Source organism: Ailuropoda melanoleuca, chromosome 4 (genome assembly GCF_002007445.2).
Source record: "Ailuropoda melanoleuca isolate Jingjing chromosome 4, ASM200744v2, whole genome shotgun sequence".
Lineage (NCBI taxonomy): Eukaryota > Metazoa > Chordata > Mammalia > Carnivora > Ursidae > Ailuropoda > Ailuropoda melanoleuca.
Genome location: NC_048221.1, coordinates 51,011,616 through 51,030,240, shown reverse-complemented (window position 1 = coordinate 51,030,240; position 18,625 = coordinate 51,011,616). Strand labels below are relative to the sequence as shown.

The following is an 18,625-nucleotide window of genomic DNA, read 5'->3' as shown; positions in this document are numbered from 1 at the left end:
TATAAATGGTACCCAGAGTATATACCTGTTGGTGTTTGGCTTCTTTCATGCAGCACAATGCTTTTGAGGTCCACCCATATCGTTAAGTATCAAGAGTGTGTTCCTTTTTGCTCTATGAAAACACTTCGATTTGTTTAATTGATGTCTCATTGACAGCTATTTGGGTTATTTCTAAATTTTGGCTATTATAAATAAAGCTGTTATGGACATTCTTCTGTGTTTTAGAGTATATACATTTTCATTTTCTTTAGGTAAACATCTACGAGTGGGATTTCTGGGTCATTAGGTTGGTTTACTTTCATGAAAACCTGATGCAGCGATTTACGAAGTGGCTGTTTTAGCAGCAGACCAAGAGCTCTGGTTGCTCCCCTAGCCTGAAAACATTAAGCCCTGTCAGTCTTTTTAATTTGAGTCACTTTAGTGGGTATGTAGTGATATATCTTCATGGCTTTAATTCCTATTTCCCTGAGACCATGGATGTTGAGCATTTCCATGTGTGCACTGGCCATTTATAGATCTTCACTATGAAATAAATGCCTGCACAAGTTCTCCGGCCCCTTAAAAAAAAAAAAAAAAGCCTTTTCTGTCCTTTTATTATTGAGTGGTAGGGGTTGTTTATGGATTCTGGGTAACAGCTGTTTGCCAAATAGACACACTGTGAGTGTTTTCTGGGTTTTGGCCAGCCTTTTCATTCTCTTAATGGCATTAATTGGGAAGAGTTTTAGGTTTTGATGAAGTCCAAGTTATCCATTTTTTCACTTATGGTCAGTTTTTCCCAGGCCCTAGGAAACCTCTGCCTATCACAAGAATAATGTGCTGTTGGGACGCCTGGGTGGCACAGCAGTTGGGCGTCTGCCTTCGGCTCAGGGCGTGATCCCGGCGTTATGGGATCGAGCCCCACATCAGGCTCCTCTGCTGTGAGCCTGCTTCTTCCTCTCCCACTCCCCCTGCTCGTGGTGTACCCTCTCTCGCTGGCTGTCTCTATCTCTGTCAAATAAATAAATAAAATCTTTAAAAAAATATATATTAAAAAAAAAAAAGAATAATGTGCTGCTTTCTCCTGGAAGCTCTGTAGTTCAGCTTTTATGCTTAGTTCTGACCTTACTGAAGTGTCACCTAAGTGCTCAGGGTGTGCAATGAGGGCACTCCATTCTGGATAGGTGGGATTCCAATGTCTCCCGGCCTTGAGGGAGCTCCGGAATCTCCATTCTGCTCACAGTAGACAGTGGTGCTTTTTTGCCCAGCCTTACAGAATCATACTCTGAGCTCATGCAGCTTGATCTGGTCAAAGACTCAAGGCGCTGCCCAGACTACTTCTCTTCTCAGCTCCTGTATGTCTGATACTCTGTCCTGTAAGTTCCAGCTCTCTTGGCTACTCCGAACTTGGATGTCTGTTTCCTCAGCTCATCAAGCCCAAGAACATCTCCTTGGGCTCCTCATGGGCTCTGACATAGGCCAGAAGTGCCTTTCTGTCTAGGACCATGATCTTTCCATTGTTCATTGACTGGAGAGAGTCATTTTATATATTTTACCCAGCTGCATAATTGTTTATGGTAGAAGAGCTGGTCCAATACCAGTTACTCATCAGGGCTGAAAAGAGATGCCCAGAGTTGGGTTTTAAAACCTCTGGTGCATTTCCACAATCCTACATTTTATTGCCTTGTCTTCAAAAACAAAAGGTAACTTCAAATAGTTATATGACTTATTAATGGTGAGGTTTTTTTTTCCTACTCAGTTAATTCAATCCCAGGATTAGACAGGGTATTTGCAGCAGAGCAGTTCTTTCCACGTCTTGTTCACTTAGACGTGTCTGCAGCCTGGTGTGAGGAAGGTGATGAGCAAGTATCTGTTGAAGGAAAAAACACCAGACCAGACATACAAATAAAGCACCATAAGCTGGGGTAACCAGTAGGTGGAATTATGATGAATTACACCAGGACTTAAATGGATTCTGCACAATATCTATTACTGTTTATCAGGCAGGAAGGATAAAACTATTAAGAGACCTGGCTCCTGGCCTCCAGGACTCAATGACCCAGTAGGGAAAGCAGAGTAGCACAATGTAAGTGCCAAGGAGGATGCTTGACCCTGGTGGGCTGATAGTTTGAAGAAAAAGTGAACTTGATCTCAAAGGCCCACTGTGAGTCAGCCCTAGCTTCCGCCCTAGCCCCTTCTTGGTCTTGCTTGACCTCCACGCTTCAGCCTCCCTGGTGTTCCTTCAGTTCTACAGAAGTGCTGTGCTGCCTCCTGCCTGAGGCGTTTGCACAGACAGCTCTGCCACCCTTCATCTAGCTGACCCGCGCTCATCCTGCAGGACTTGGCCTCCTCAAGGGAGTATAATTCAGGTCAGGCTGCCTGGTAAACGTCCTAACAGCAACTGAGCTCCTACTTCGTGTACTTACTACAATTACAACTGTTTATGAAATTAGTTATTGACCATGTCCCTCCTCTGGACTACAGAAGCTCCGTGCAGGGGAAAGGGAACTTTGTTTTGTTCCCCAGTCCCTAGCATACAGAAGGCCTTAAATATTTAATGAATAAGTAAAATAATAACTGAACAAATAAATAGGGAGGACTGCACTGGATCATAGACCATTTGGACAAGGAAAAATTTCAGGCAACTAGTAAGTAGCAAAGGTCAGATTCAAAGCCAGGTCTGTCTGGGCCCCGAAGGGAGTTCATAACACTTTCCAGTGATAGACTGGATTATTCTTCCCAACTATGCTCTGCCTCTCACTAATAGAATTAAATGTTTTTACCCTTTGCCACATGACTTTGCAGGACCTCTCACTAGGAAGGCAGAGTATACTGTCCCACCCCACTGACTTTGGGCTTGGCCCTGTGACTGGCTTTGGCATGGGGATGGAGAATGTTACATTGTGTCATTGGTGAGCTGAAACTTTTAGAGGGATAATAAGTTTTCACCAATCCTTTTACACTTCCCACCTTCTACCATAAGAAGAGCATGACCCAGATGACTGTTGCTCCCTGAACCTAGATTTTAAAACAATGACATATGGACCTTAAAGCCTGGAGTCTACCCTAGCCCAGCAGCTAAGCTACAGCCAATCTGCAGACCTGTGAGTGTGAGATAAATGCTTACAATAAATGCTGAGTCCCTAGTGGAAAGATATTGAAATAAGAGAGAGAACAGAATCAGCTTTGTAGACAATCATGGCAGGGCTTCTCTTAGATCTCCACTAAGGCACTGAGATGTGAGGATTGTGTGATATGCAGTAATGCAGCAGAAACCTAACTAATATGACAGAGTCGTAACACTCTTTTGTCTTTTGGCCTCCAGCCCCTAGCTGGGGACACAGTGGGTGCTCAATCGACAGTGTTGAATTAAACCCAGTAGATGACATTCTTCTGGATCACTAGTGAAATTGACAAAACCAACAACATGGCTTCTTTTAAAGCAAGAACTAAAACGAACGAATCTAATATTAAGTGATTAAACAGAAAAGCCTTGAGAAAGGGGGCTTTTTTAGTGAGTGCTGAGAGCCTCTTGTGGCATTTTCAGTGTTAGCAGATGCTTTGGAGACATCTAACCTAACTTCTGTCAGATAAACTGATTAAGCATGCAAGATGCACATTTTCTTTTGTGGATGACCTAAAAAAAGAAAAAAGAAAAAAAAAAAAAAACCTGGCAAGATTTTGAATCAAATGAGCTGAATGACTTGTCTCTTATTATCTGGTGTTTTTAAAGTAAACAATGCAACTCAAAAACAAGAAGCAGCTCGAGTAAAAAGCTAAATATTTACCCAGATCTTCCTTCTGCACAGACCACATTCAATTTAATTTCATAAACCTGTACTAAGTAACTATCACCTATTCTGGTGATGAAGGAGAAAGACCATCCTATACCTGAGCTACTAAGAATCCCTTTGAAATAAGGCTATAATAATATGCCTACTCCCAAATTCCTCAACTTAGATGCAGATAATGCTTTGCAACTTACAAAAACATTTTTTCATAGAGTCTTTGTTTTATTTTCACAATAATATATGAGAGTTTTGTTTTGTTTTTTAATGCCCATCTCTGAGATGAGGTAACAGAGGCTTGGCCATATAATGAAGGCCCAGGTAGTAAGTGACAAAATCCACCTCTCTTTTACCAATACCACAGGGCCTCATTCCCCAAGATTAATCACAGGAAGCTATAGGAGACAAGCTCTGACATTCCCAAATAGTATCAACATACCACTCCAGGGAATATTTTCTGAAGCCGGTCTGCTGCAGCCAGGGCCTTGGGCTTACCACCTGCTAGGCAATCTTCAAATTCATACAGAGGCTGCCTCACAGGATTGGAGTAGGAGATATTGGCATTGTCCACAAATGTGATGTGTCTGACGCCCCAACCCTGCATGGAAACAAGAGATCATGGTGTGTTTCTGATGAACATGTCACGGAGTGTCTCTCTTAAAATCCCTAAAAGAGGTTTTGCTTTGGAATAGCTTGGGAACCTCAAATACAGGAAACTTCAGAAAATGAATTATGCAAATTCAGTTTTTGATCAACAGAGGGTCAACTTCCTTTAAAAGACAAAATAATTATATACCCAGTGCCTGGTTTCCTGCAGTAATGAGACTAAGAAATGTCAGAGTGGGTCTGACTAATAACTCATTATTTTTTGACAGTGGTACCAGAGAAGGATTTGGAGGTGAGTCCCATAAGAATTGTCTATGTTGCTGTCTTAAAAGGTTTCGCGATAAGCCCCTAAATTTTAGTCCTTGCTTTCCCTTAATGAATAATTAAGTATAAATAACAGCCCACATTAAAACTCACTTAAAGCCTGAATTAACTCCTCAGAAAAATGACTTACGAGTTACTCCCTGTTGTATAACGTCGTAGAAGATTTTGTACTACTTCTTCAAGACGTAAAGGCCTTATTAATATTCAGTAATGCAGGGGACATTTCTATAGTCTCAGAAATAGTCTGCATGATTTCATATACTTCAATTATAACTCCGATAAAGTCTTATAGAACCACACATTTTAAAGTGAGATGGAATCTCTAACATCCTTAGTCCAATTATTTTGTTCTACAGAGACAGCAAGAGTAGTCCAGAAATCACTTAAGGTCATAGATCTGGTTAATGGTGGGGAAGGAATGAGAGCCACAGAGTTGCAACCAAATGAAGATGCCTACTTTTTGGAGGGTGAGGTGCAGTGTGTGTATTTTAGCAGATCATAAAAAAGCATGGAGATCTAAGAGAAGCCCTGCCATGATTGTCTACAAAGCTGATTCTGTTCTCTCTCTTATTTCAATATCTTTCCACTAGGGACTCAGAAACTCAATTAGACTGATGGTTCCAAGGGGACAGTCAACAAGACTCCAAGATTCATCTTCAGGGTTGAGAAGGACAGGCAGAATCCATCCTTTCAAAAGCATAGTTTAGGTTATCTGTTTTGAAAGCCCACTGATAAACTTTGGTCTACTCGCCCAGTTTTGTAAGTGACTTTCACCAGTGAAGCAATCTACCATGGAGGCAGAATAGAGGTATGGAAAATCTGAAAGTCACCTGTGCTTGGTTTGGGGATATTTATTTCTGAAGTATTTTTACATTCCTTAAAGCAATGCTGAATGGACAGCAAGGAAGGCAGTCTGGAAAGATGCTGCACAGTGGGAAGAAAGCCAGGTAAATTACAAATAGGTCATAGGTTAGCCACATGCAGAGGGGCATTCACACTCAGCTTTTGGCTTCCTAGAATGCTGCACAGTTTAAATGGCTCATCTGCCAAGATTAAAGAAAACTGTAACACTTGATGCTGGTGAGGATGTGGTGATGAAAAGCTTTTGTACTGGCTGAGAATGCAAACTGATGTAATTTTTCTGGAAAACAATTTGGCAACATGTTTCTAGAATCTTTCAAATGTTCATATCTTTTGGCCTATTTGCAGCAATCTATCCTCAGTAAATACTTCCAGCAATTTATCTGAGGAAGTAATCTGAAATATTAACAAAAATGTTCCACAATATAATTTACAGTTGTAAAATACTGGAAACAATGTTAACGCCTACCATTAGGGGAATGTCTCAGAACAGTGTATTTCATCACATAAGGCATATTCTATAGTCATTAAAAACGCCTGACAGGCATCATTTTTAATTACATGAGAAAGTGTTTACAAATGTTAATAGATGAAAGAAAGGGGCATTATCATAAATAAGATTTTTAAATATATATTTAACGAACATTAAAGGAAATAAGTGAAAAAGTGATAGGAAAATGGGTGTCTTCTTTTCCTGCTTTATAACTTTGACACTTTACAAATTTTCTACAGTAGGTTTCCACTGACTTTACAATTTTAAAAAATGTTAAGAAAACCTAAGCACCTAATTCTGGAAGCCAGATAAAAAACAATAAAATAAATTCCACAAAAGAGGAAGATATTAATGAAGATAAAAGCAGATATTAATAAATCTGAAAGCAAAGCAAAATAAAACCAAAAACTATAGAACTAATAAATAAATCAAGGACTTAGTCCTCCAAAAAGACTGATAAAATAGACAAGCCTTTCTGGCAAGTCTGAATAAGAGAAAAAAAGACAAAACACAAACATGCGACCTTAGGAATGAAGGAAAGATTTTAAAGATAAAGAGAGTTGTGTAGGATGATCGGTAGGGGAAGAAAGGGATAAAGAAAGGGGGAGTAATCAGAAGGGGGAATGAAGCATGAGAGACTATGGACTCTGAGAAACAAACTGAGGGCTTCAGAGGGGAGGGGGGTGGGGGAATGGGATAGACCGGTGATGGGTAGTAAGGAGGGTGCATGGTGCACTGGGTGTTATACGCAACTAATGAATCATCGAACTTTACATCGGAATCCGGGGATGTACTGTATGGTGACTAACATAATATAATAAAAAATCATTAAAAAAAAAAAAAGATAAAGAGAGTTGTAAAAGATGCTAAGAGAATACCATATGTATTTTGTGTCAATTAATTTTAAAATTTAGATGAATAAAAGAAATATAATTCACAAAGAAAATGAAACCAAAGACTTACTCTCACTAATAAAAGAAATGCAAATTAAAAAGCTCTGTTTTGTACATATTTCTAGAAGTACAGACTAGTAAAATGTTTTTGGAAGGTAATTTAGCTTGAAAAAAACCCCATATAAACATATTATACATAGCATATACTGTACATACAAATGCATGTGCGTATACACATGCACACACACACACACACAGTACATTCTCTCTGAAATAATAATTCCACTTCAAGGGCTTTTTTCCTAAAGATAGAATCCTATACATTCGTAAAGATATAAAAATGTTCATTTCCACAGCATCTCAAAAAAACATGAAGTTGAAAAAAATTGACACAATCATACAACAAAATACTACGTATACATTATACAGAACACACAGAGAACAAGAATTACTTTTCTACTAAGTTAAGAATAAAAACCTGTTACAGACAGTATACTATGATCCAATTTTTGTAAATATAAACAAATGATAGCAAAGATGACAAATGTCCCTCTCTGTGTCTGCATCTGCCTATGAAAACTTCAAGGAATGTGATATTGTGTACTCATCTAGGAAGTCTTCTTAATTCTGGGAAATGGGACTTAAGATGAGGGTGGAGAAAGATATACTTTATAATAAAAGTATGAGTTCCTTTTATAGTTAAAAAGATAACTGAGAAAAGGAAAAAGGAAGGGAGTGAGGGAGGGAAGATGGAAGCGAGGGAAGGAAAGAGGAGAAATGGAATCTGGCAGGTGGAAGGCAATCCGGTATAGCAAAGCAAGAAAAGAAGTCACAGCTTCAGAGGTACCATTTGGCCCCCACAAACTTACCATCAATGTCCTAGCTACATTACAACCCAAGGTGCCAGCTCCAAGCAGCAGACACTTGACAGACACGACCTTGTCTAAGTCCAAAGTAGGGACCAATCTCCAACACATCAATTTGAGATTTAAATCCACTGATGACTCGGCTAACCTAGAAAATGACAGAATTCTTTATTCATTCAATCACTCGTTTATGCCCCCATCTTATCCTAAACAGATAGAAAGCATCTGAATAAGAAAATGAGGAAAAAATCCTGAGCAAAATGAGATCAAAGGGAAAATAAGATGAAGATTTAGGGCAATAGGGAGGAGAAATGGGGCATAATTTGTGCCATTGCAGACCACTGCAATTGCTAGTGATAGGCCATGAATTTGATACTGAACCCCTAAGCAGCCAAGGTGAAAACGCAAACGTGACCACTTATAGGAGTCATTGTATCTATAAATAAAAAAGACACCAGCTACTTAAGAGGAAAGCTTTCCCTCATACTGAAAACCAAGAAAAATTTTCCCCGTCCCCTCAAAAAAGGGTGCACTTACATCATCTCTTAAATACAACGTTGGTTTCCATGAAATATTTCTTACAATGTCCTTCAGTGTAGGCTAATAGGACAAAATTAAAGGGCCGTGAATAAAGGACTAAAAGTTAGTGGGTATCTGTAACTAACTAGGTTTGAGAGGCTCAGCTCAAAGCAAGAACAAAATTTATAATGTCTAGAAGTGTCGGTGAACTGTCTGCCCTTCCGAATCTCCATCAGTGATACTAGTTCTCGCAACCACACTTAAATCAAGAGTTAGGCAGCGACAAGTGGAGGAACACTCCTCAATGTGAACGGTACCCCCTGCGCTGAGCGGAGCAATGCGGTTGGCCTGACAGAACCTGCTGTGTGTCCTGGTGACAAACGGCCCCACTGGAGAAAATAACTTCCAAAATATACCTTTTAGGGTCCATACATTCACTGAGGTTCACCATCCTCGGTCCCATGCCGCCTTTCTGGTTTTTTTCCCATCCGACTGCTTTGGGACAATCTTAAGGCAAATAAAATAGTGAATTGAACGAAGGAGGGAAGAATAAAAACACGTAAGTCAAGTAGCAAGATGGCCCACGCATTAATAACCTTTCAGTTCACTTCTTTCTCACAAAAGCCCCAGGGCCCGAATTTGTACATACTTGCTAAGTTGCTCGCCATCTTCCTCAACTACCTGCACCCTTGCTGAGAGACCACTGGACCTGAGCATGGTTTTCCTGCAGAGGGGCTTCTGAAATAGCCCTCGACTCTGGCCTGAGTTGACTCCACTTCCCTGGTTCCTGGAAATTGCTCAAAATAAGACAATCCTCTCTGTGATGGGTATAACCCTGTGGAGGGCTCTCTATCTAAGGAAGACCAGCCAGTGTGACCGCACTTTTCCAATGAAGTTCCTACCAGGCTTTGAACTTCTGTGGTCAGTTCCTCTTCTCTGTTCCCCATCCTTACCATGTCCTTCTGATCAGCCTCTCAACACTGTCACTGCATACCTAGCCTGTCCCTCTGGTAAGCTGCCCTCTCCTTTAAGCTTATCCTTACCCATTCAGACTTTCCCCTTCCTTGACTTCGCTCGTCTCCACTAACTTCTTTTAATCTCTGCTATGGGTGCCTCTGAACTTCCAATTCCAGTTCTTGAGGTTCTATCTATGTGATGCTCTGAGAGGATAAGGGTCCAGTGGCTGCTCTATTCTACCATTATAAAATCCTCTTAAGTGTCTCACTTGCTTTCTAGAGTACTTCTGCTACTTTCTCACCTTAATGGTAACCTGATTTCCTTGGTGGAAACCTGCTAATGAGGGCCTCTCTTACACTCCTCACATCTTAGGACTTCTGCCACTCTCCTATTCTCACCAAATACCTGAAATTCACAATAAGGCCTTAATCCTTAACAGGGAATTCACTCAGCCTACTAACAACCTGCGCTGTTAACATCCCCTCCAATGTCTGTCTTAAGTAAGTCTCTGAAGGAACAGAAACTCCCTGAGTTAAAAATGTATAGGACTACTGGGAAGAATTGTATGTTTCTAATTTGTATGTTGGTGTTCTTTGGCCATTCTCCTACTTTTAGATTGCTGTCAACACTTCTATTATTCTTTCCTTGGGAACTTTTTAGCTTTTGACCTCTGTTTTTTAAAAGAGTATTGCTCAATATAACTATGGGACCTAGAAGGTGTAGATTTTCCTAACATAATCTTTCCTTTCTGAGATAGGATGACCACTGGAAAACCTTGGGGCCAGTTATACTCGAAAGCTACTTTGGCCCCACTGTGGCTGGAGACATCATTCACAGCAAGGAGCCAGAAAACAAATGTCCCTTCCCATTTTAACTCAGGCACTCTGATGTGGTCCCTTTTTTTTTTTTTTTGTTAATGTAACAAAAAGTTAAAACTGATATAATAGATGAGTTCTTACAGAGGCTAAGAGTTCAAAATTCTTTTTTCTTGGGAAAAGGAGTTCAGACATGTTACTAAATTCATATTTTATTTGTTTTCCTTAACTATTCTTACATTAAATAAAAATATACTTCTCTAATATATAGCCAAAAAACTTGAAAGAACGTCAGAACCACAGTCCAGTACTGTAACTAACAACTTTGGCCTAAGCTTTTTCCTGTTACAAATACGAAGTCATAGAACAAAAACAAAATTTCATTTCAAATGAAAATATCTCGGTACTCAAAATGTTACAGCCATTTCTAAGAAAATTAGATATACTTTAAGCTTATTAACAATGAAAAAAACATATTTAATCTATCAATAGTATTTAGTCTACCCCATCTGTCTCTATATAAACTACATCCATAAGACATGCCCCAAATTAATAGAAAAATATTTTTTAGGAGAAAATTAGGTCTTGTTTTCCCACAGCTGAACAAGCAGGAGGAGAACATCAAGGACAGGAATTAAAATGAAGAATGTCCCACTCACAGCAGAGTCTGCTGCCTCCTTTGGCTGGTTGCTAGAATACTATTTGTATCATAAATGGACAGTGGGCTTGGCTGCACCACGAGGAGCAAAAGATGATTAAAATTATACTTCCTATGCCATTGCCATTGCAACTATGGGTTGTCAGCAAAATAATAAAAAATGCTACCGTATCAATAGCCTTCATTTCACACTATGATATAGAATAACTCTTCACAAAGTTTTATTTAAAGGTTTTTTAGAGCTAAGAAGCAAAACATTAATTTACATGAAAAAAAGAAAATTTTCCTTTCCTAAATTATCTACACTCAATATCAAGCATAAAGAAGATGTATTGAAGGCATTATTGTATGATAGAAAACATCTTTTTCAAAAGGAAATGTGCAATGTTTCCAGGTTTGCCAGCTTCACCAAGCATCAGTGAGATCGTTAGGACTGTGAAGAAGAATCATACAATGACTTTATCCTAAAAATGGAAACAAAAGTGCCTCCTCTGTAGGATAGCTGGCAGGATTAAGTGAGTGAGGAGTGGAAGGCTCCTGGTGGCCTGTGAGGCATGGACCAGGCACATATCACTTGTTAGTTAATTCACCCATTCCCCTAGAACTATCTACAATTGTGGCTTAATAACACGCAGGTATGGCACCTCAGTTAACGGCACATGGAAGCTATTTTAGAATGTGCCAGAAGAGGGTGCTAAATCAAACGCATGGATCTAAAGACAGCAAGGGAAGCAGTGGATTTCTTAGGGCTCTCAACTTACAACCTATAGCCTTCTTTGCCTAATCAAGCCGAAATCACCGTCGATCTCTCCAAGAAATCTGTTCAAGACAGTTATCAGTGCTGCAGCAAAGAATCACAGATAAAATGCCCTCAGAGCCAATCCTGAAACTTTCTGACTTCACTCTAGAAATGACATCTCAGAAGAGATGCTAACACTGCCCTCCCCAACCCCCACACACACACACACACACACACACACACACACACACACACACACACTCTCCTCTCTCTCTCTCTCTCTGAGGCCCAGGACCCCCAGAAGAAAGAAAGCAATGTGCCTTGGAACAAAGCAGATGTGGCGAAGAGCAAACTAAACAATGTGTGTAAAGCCTGGAAAGCATGTAAGTCATAGAAACCTGAGGGATCATTCTGGAGAGTGCTGGGCTTTGTGTAAGACAGGAAATTAACATAAATTAGCATTTGTTAAATACCTATAATATGCCAGACATTGTGCTCTTTTACATAGGACACACATTCATCCTAAGGGAGACTCCATGAGGTGAGTATTATTATATTTATTTTACTTGAACTGGAGTATGAATTCTATCTTTGTAACATGTATATAAATACATAAATGTATGTACACACACACACACAATCTATAAAATATCTGTGAGCCCAAGTTTCCCAACTTATGAAATGGAGAAAACAGCTGATGTCTACCACGCAGGATCTAGTGAAGAATATTAAACGTGGAAGGAGAAACAGCACTTTTGCTGACTGGTTTACTATATGGAGAGCAAGATCACACATAACTTTATGTGACAAATAAATATGTAAATGTATTAATATTTTGTTCTTCCTGTAAGAAAGGTCAGGAATAAAGATTTTATGTGGAACAAAAATTAGGGGGTGGGGAGAATCCTCAAGACTAGGAAAAAAAAAAACAACAAAAAAAAAACGCCTGGAGGAAATTTCCTGAGGACAATCTTTCCCTTTGTTCCCTTCTGAATAGCAGAGTGTGCCCTCTGTTCAAGGGAGGTGTTCCCATGGGCAAAGAGGTAGGAGCTGTACTTTACCTTCTGCTGCCATTGTGAAGGGATGAAAAGAAAGTTAAACTTGCTTCAGTTTCTGATAAATGATAATTATATGCATTCTCAAAGACCAGCAAATTACCTGGGCTAAATGCCATTTCTGGAAGCTTCACTTCGAAGATGATGCTGTGGGCAATGTCTCTCACCCCCTGCATGGTGCGGTCCCGGAAACAGAGGACTTCAACAGACTGGAAACTGCTACTCCTGATGTCAGGCCCCAGGTTTGAATTAATTCATTTTTTTTTTTTAAGGAAGAAAAAGAAAGAGCTCACATGAGGGCTTCAGCAAAACCAGTTGGAGAGTATTCAATACATTGTTAATTATGCCTCCCTGCCACTCCTGGGGCATGGCCTTAACCTCTAAGAGATTCTGAACACATCCATGTATGCTTTCCTTTGTCCAAATGCTTACAGACTGAACAATGAATTGGCTGTGATTTCTAAGTGAATTTTATGTAACAATCACACTGCAAATAAATATTTCTGACAAATGCATCTTAAAAACAGGGGAAAAAAGCTTACAAGACATTAAAAAGAACCTCTAAGACATACATGGGTTCTCCTGGTCCCCCTTCTCACCTCTGAACTCACATTCTATGAAATAGTAGCTCAGTCAGGAGTAGTTAGCTAGCCTGTGTGTATTCTCCAGACACACTACCTGGATAAGCAAGTGTAACCATGCTCCCTCCGGGGGCAATGTATAATTAAGCTATCTTCATTTTTCTAAAAAGCATTTTTATGTAAGAAAAGCAGATACGAAGACAAGTATACAAATCCTAAATATAAAGGAGCTTATCTCATGCCTTCTCCCAGTCACTGGCCACCCCCTTCAGAAGTAACTACTACTCTAATGTCTAAGGCCATTCCTGGGTTTTGCCTGTTCTGATTTTTACATGGAAATAATCACAGAGTGTGTATTCTATTAAGGGTCAGCTTATTTTCACTCAACATCAAGACATCCATGTTGACATGTGCATCAGCAGTTCACTCAGATTTACTATATCACGTTCTATTGCAATGAATACACCACAATTTATTAACCATTTCATTGCTGAAGGACATCTAGGTTATTCCCAGTGTTTGATTATAAGGAATAATGCTGCTATAAACATCCCTGTGTATGGGTTTTGCTTATATCTGAGTGCATATTTCTATGCATTATCTACCTGGGAAAGAAACTGTTGAGCCATATAGTTTTAAATTTGGTGGATGCTGCCAGTTTTTGAGCAATTTGAGGGTTCTAACTGATTCACATCTTTGATGACACTTGGTACGGTCATCTTTTTCAAGTCATTTGGTAGGCATGTAGTAGTATCTCAGCAGGGTACCTCATTATCTCTCTTACTGAGTAGAATCTCACTGTATTTTATGTCCACGATGACTAATGATGTTGAGCAACTTTTAAAATATATATTGACCTCTTAGATACCCTCTGTTTTCATTATTTTAGGGCTAGGAGAAAAGGAAGACGGTAGCAGTAGGAAAATCCCATCTGAGGGTGACCCAGACAGCTAGAGAGAGGGGCTGGAGAATTCCCAGCTTGGGACCTCTGGCTGCTCACCCTGCCCTACTCTGAAATGTCTTTAGTGCAGTACGGTCAGAGTCTCCAGCTCTGTAACACACCTGCTTAGGGGCTCACCATTGATGGAAATTGGATCATGACTGATGAATTGATTTATTATCTGGTTTCTATGCCAAAAATGAAAAAAGCACATGGGAAAAAAAGAGACACAGATAGAGGCAGACACAATGTCAAAAATAAATTGACAGAGACAGACAGACAGACACAGACACACACATGTAAATACCATCGGTGGGCTGCTAAGACCAAAAGATTCCTCAAAGGCCATCCAGGATGCTGGGCTAAGTTACAGGGATCATATACACCAATTGTTATCTGTGAAGAGAAAAGACTTTCTGAATGAGTCAAGTATCATGTCAGGTTCACAGTACAGACACTGCTAAGACTTCCTCTTCCCTTTTCTGCTATTCTGCAAAAGCATTAATAATTAGACACTTGATGAAGGGCTAGAGAGAAGAGAAGAAAGCAAAAGGATCTCATGCCAGACCACAGGACTTCTGGATGGAGGGGCTATCAAATTCTTCTCTGCACCCCCACACCTTGCAGTAGGCCTGGCATAGTAGGACCTAGATACATTTAGAAGGAAGAAAGATTGCAAGAAGATAGTGGGAGCGAAGACAGTCAACCCTCAGGGCTCACATAGAGAACATCCTCTCATAAAGAGACACAATCTGTGAAAATTGCTAATGTTTATGTAATGAGAAAATCAAAGAAGGGCCACTACCATTATGAGTCCACAGTCAGATCAAACTAAAAAGTCAGATGCTCTTGATATTGCTAATATGTATTTCCTTCCACCCTTCCTCCTCCAACTCCCTCAACCCTGACCTCTATCTGGAAAACTATTCAACTCCAAATACCATTTCTTCAGTGAAGACCCCCTCTGGTGGGAACAGCCACTCTGTCCACTGTGCTTCCACAGCAATGGAAGCACTTTTTACTTTTTCTTCTTCTTTTCAAAGGACAACAAGCATGCAGCACCCAGGTCTTAATTTCTAAATACCACTGTCCAGTAAAAGGAGTCTGCGCTCCTTGAACACATGGCTAAGTCCAGGGCTGAGGCAGAGAAAATACAAGATGAGCCTGCAGCATCCTGTATACCGGAAAGTAAGTGCTCAACAAACAAAGGCATGGGACTGTGCCAAGAGGACACCAGAACCAACTGAAACAGCATGCCATGGCCAAGGCTAGAACAATCCGAGCAATGCAAATAAATAACCCAGGATTTGATAATAACCCAAAGTATAAAATAAATACCCGTGAGTCCATACTGATATAAATAAACGATGGGGTAAATAGAAATATGAAGGTGAAGAGACAAGTCTTCCTTACAGAAGATTTCCAAACAATATCTACAGATACTGCCCCTTCCAGGAGTAGAGCTTAATCCTTCTCCTCCTTGAGAGTGGGCTGGACTTAGTGACCCACTCCCAAAGAAAAAACAGTAACTTCACAATGGAGAAACCTGGAAAAGGTTACCTTAACCACATGATCAAGTTTAACATCACCAGGGATGCCATGTGAGTATCAGGCACTCCTGATATGATGCGATGACCAGGGCACCTCACCTTTAGTGGCAAAACCCATCAACCCAGTCTACTCATTAGAAAACATCAGACAACCCTAAATTAAGGAGAATGCTATCAAAATAACTATCTAGTACTCTTCAAAACTGTCAAGGTCATCAAAAACAAGGAAAGTCTGAGGAACTGCTACCCAGGGGAGACCAAGGAGACATGACAACAAAATGCAATATAGTCTCCTGGAACGGCCCCTGGAACAGAAGGAAGACGTTATGGGAAAAACTGGTGAAAAGCTGAATAAAGTCTAGAGTTTAGGTAATAATAATCAACCAATGCTGGTTTCTCAGGTACCATGGTATTATAAGGGGATAACATCAGAGAAAACTGAAACTGGGTGAGAATGTATGGGAACACGCTCTGCACTGTATTTTAAACTTTCTATAAATCTAAAATTACTCTAAAATAAAAAGTTTGGGGCGCCTGGGTGGCACAGCGGTTAAGCGTCTGCCTTCGGCTCAGGCGTGATCCCGGCATTATGGGATCGAGCCCCACATCAGGCTCCTCTGCTATGAGCCTGCTTCTTCCTCTCCCACTCCCCCTGCTTGTGTTCCCTCTCTCGCTGGCTGTCTCTATCTCTGTTGAATAAATAAATAAAATCTTTAAAAATAAATAAATAAAATAAAATAAAAAGTTTATTCAAAAAAAAAGAAGACAATGAGCATTTAGAGAACAGAGAACATTTTTCAACGCCCCATGATCAGTTCATATATACATAGCAGATACTTAGTGAATTCATGTTGAATAATGAAAAGATGGATGGATGGATGGATGGATGGATGGATGGATGAGTGAGGGGATGGGAGGAAGGGAGGGAAGAAGAGAAGGGGAGGGTGGATAGGTTAGTGGGTGAAAGGAGGGAGAAAGGGAGGGAGGGAGGAAAGATGGCTGGGAGAGAACCATAAATCAACCCACAGGTTTCCTTTATAGGTAGCTGTGGGTTAAATAAAAACATGGTAGAATTTTGGTTACTCTAATTCCAGTTAGTTCTGTAAGGATGGGGCCAGGCCAAACAATTCCATTTATTTTACTACAATGCTCAGTATAATGTTAGATACAAAGCAGAAGCTTAACCCATTCTCAGAGAAAGGAAAGAAAGGAAACAAAAGATATTGAAAGGCAGGAAGGCAGGAAGAAGGCAGGAAGGTAGGAAGGCAGGAAGGAAAGGTCTTTAAGACCACCATCCAGGGAAAACTAATATTAACATCTTGGTATATAACCTCCCATAACTTTATCTTTGCATAAATATATTTTCATAACAGCTTTTACCCAATTATATAATTTTAGTATAATTTTTAATTCTAAACAAAAATGAGATAATGCTATAAATACTGTTTTATATCTCTTATTCTATTGTGAACTCTCTTCCATGCCAATAAATGTCTTTCTACAACCACTGTCAGTAGTGGCTGAACAGCATTCCATTGTACCAGGGCACCATAACTTTTTTCTATTTCCTATTAGAAATAATTGTTCCTATAAGAACAATTAATTAGCCTTCATCTGTGCTCAATAAAAATCTCTGAAGATGAATTTTACTCTAGTCTTATAATTACTGCATTATTCCAAGGATAATTTTTTTTGCTACCTTCTCTATGTGACATTTTTTTTAAAGATTTTATCTATTTGACAGAGAGAGAGGAAGCAAGAGAGGGAACACAAGCAGGGGGAGTGGGAGAGGGAGAAGCAGGCTTCCCACTGAGCAGGGACCCTGATGCAGGGCTCTATCCCAGAACGCTGGGATCATGACCTGAACCGAAGGCAGACGCTTAATGACTGAGCCACCCAGGCATCCCATATGTGACATTTTTTTATTACTAACACCAAAGATTTTTGTCTAGATGCATTTCATGTCTTTAACACAAACAGATTCATATTTAATTCAACACAGATTCAAACATATAACCATCCTTTCAGGGAACATAGAAACCTGTATTTGAAATTTCCTTTTCCATGGGAGATCAGACACCAGCATCCAAGAAGCTTTTAAAAATAGAGTTTGCAGAGACTATTCTGAGTACTGCCCCTTGCTACATGAGTGGCCTAAGGCAAATCAGTCAAATCCTCTAGGCCTCAGCTTTTTTTTGGGGGGGGGCAGATAGGGGCAAGGGGAGAGAGAGAAAGAGGATCTTAAGTGGGCTCCATGCCCAGCGTGGAGCCTGTCATGGGGCTCAATCTTATGACCCTGAGATCATGACCTGGGCTGAAATCAAGAGTCGGAGGCTTAACATACTGAGCCACCCAGGTGCCCCGAGGCCTTGTTTTTTTGGTCTTTGTTTGTTTGGGTTTTTTTTTTTAAGATTTACTTTAGAGAGAGAGCGCGGGAGCGTGGGTGCCCGCAGAGGGGGTAGTTGGCGGGGGAGGGTGGATGTGGACGGTCTGCATAGAGAGAGAGAGAGAATATCAAGCCAACTCCCCACGTGGTGCAGAGTCTGACACAGGACTCAATCTCACAACCCTGAGATCATGACCTGAGCTGAAATCAAGAGTTGGACACTTAACTGGCTGAGCCACCCAGGCACACCCGGCCTCAGCTTTTTAAAACTGAATCTCTGTGCACTTACTTCACAGAGATACAGTGAGGATTACAGGATATGGTACAGACATGAAAAGCCCTGCACGTGTGCAGTGCTGCTAGTATCACTCTTCGTGCCTCCAAATCTCTAGTGGGGAGCCTAGCCATCTGTATCTGTATAAAGTGCCTAAGTGATTCTGGTGCAGTTACGCCAGTCCACACACTTACTCTAAGAACCATTGAGAAGGTGATCTTGTAGACAAAAGAAAAAAGTCTGTGGGGCCATTTTTCATTACCTTGGAAAGTCTGGACTGGCTCTATGTCTTTCCATTCTCTGTAAAATGTGGTCCATGCACCAGCAGCATCACCTGGGAATCT

At 40.3% G+C, this 18,625-nt stretch overlaps 1 protein-coding gene across 9 annotated transcripts in view; it reads right to left on the bottom strand.

The window, feature by feature from the left end:
- The window catches only part of ATG7 (autophagy related 7), a 250,057-nt gene that overhangs the window by 191,813 nt on the left and 39,619 nt on the right, over window positions 1-18,625 (bottom strand). For all 9 annotated transcript variants that reach the window (XM_034658783.1, XM_034658784.1, XM_034658787.1 and 6 more), the window contains 5 exons: window positions 14,379-14,467; window positions 12,654-12,775; window positions 8,743-8,833; window positions 7,811-7,955; window positions 4,204-4,362 (listed from right to left, as the gene is read on the bottom strand). In XM_034658783.1, coding sequence (XP_034514674.1) covers window positions 4,204-4,362; window positions 7,811-7,955; window positions 8,743-8,833; window positions 12,654-12,775; window positions 14,379-14,467 — 606 coding nt within the window. The remainder of the gene's footprint in view (window positions 1-4,203; window positions 4,363-7,810; window positions 7,956-8,742; window positions 8,834-12,653; window positions 12,776-14,378; window positions 14,468-18,625) is intronic.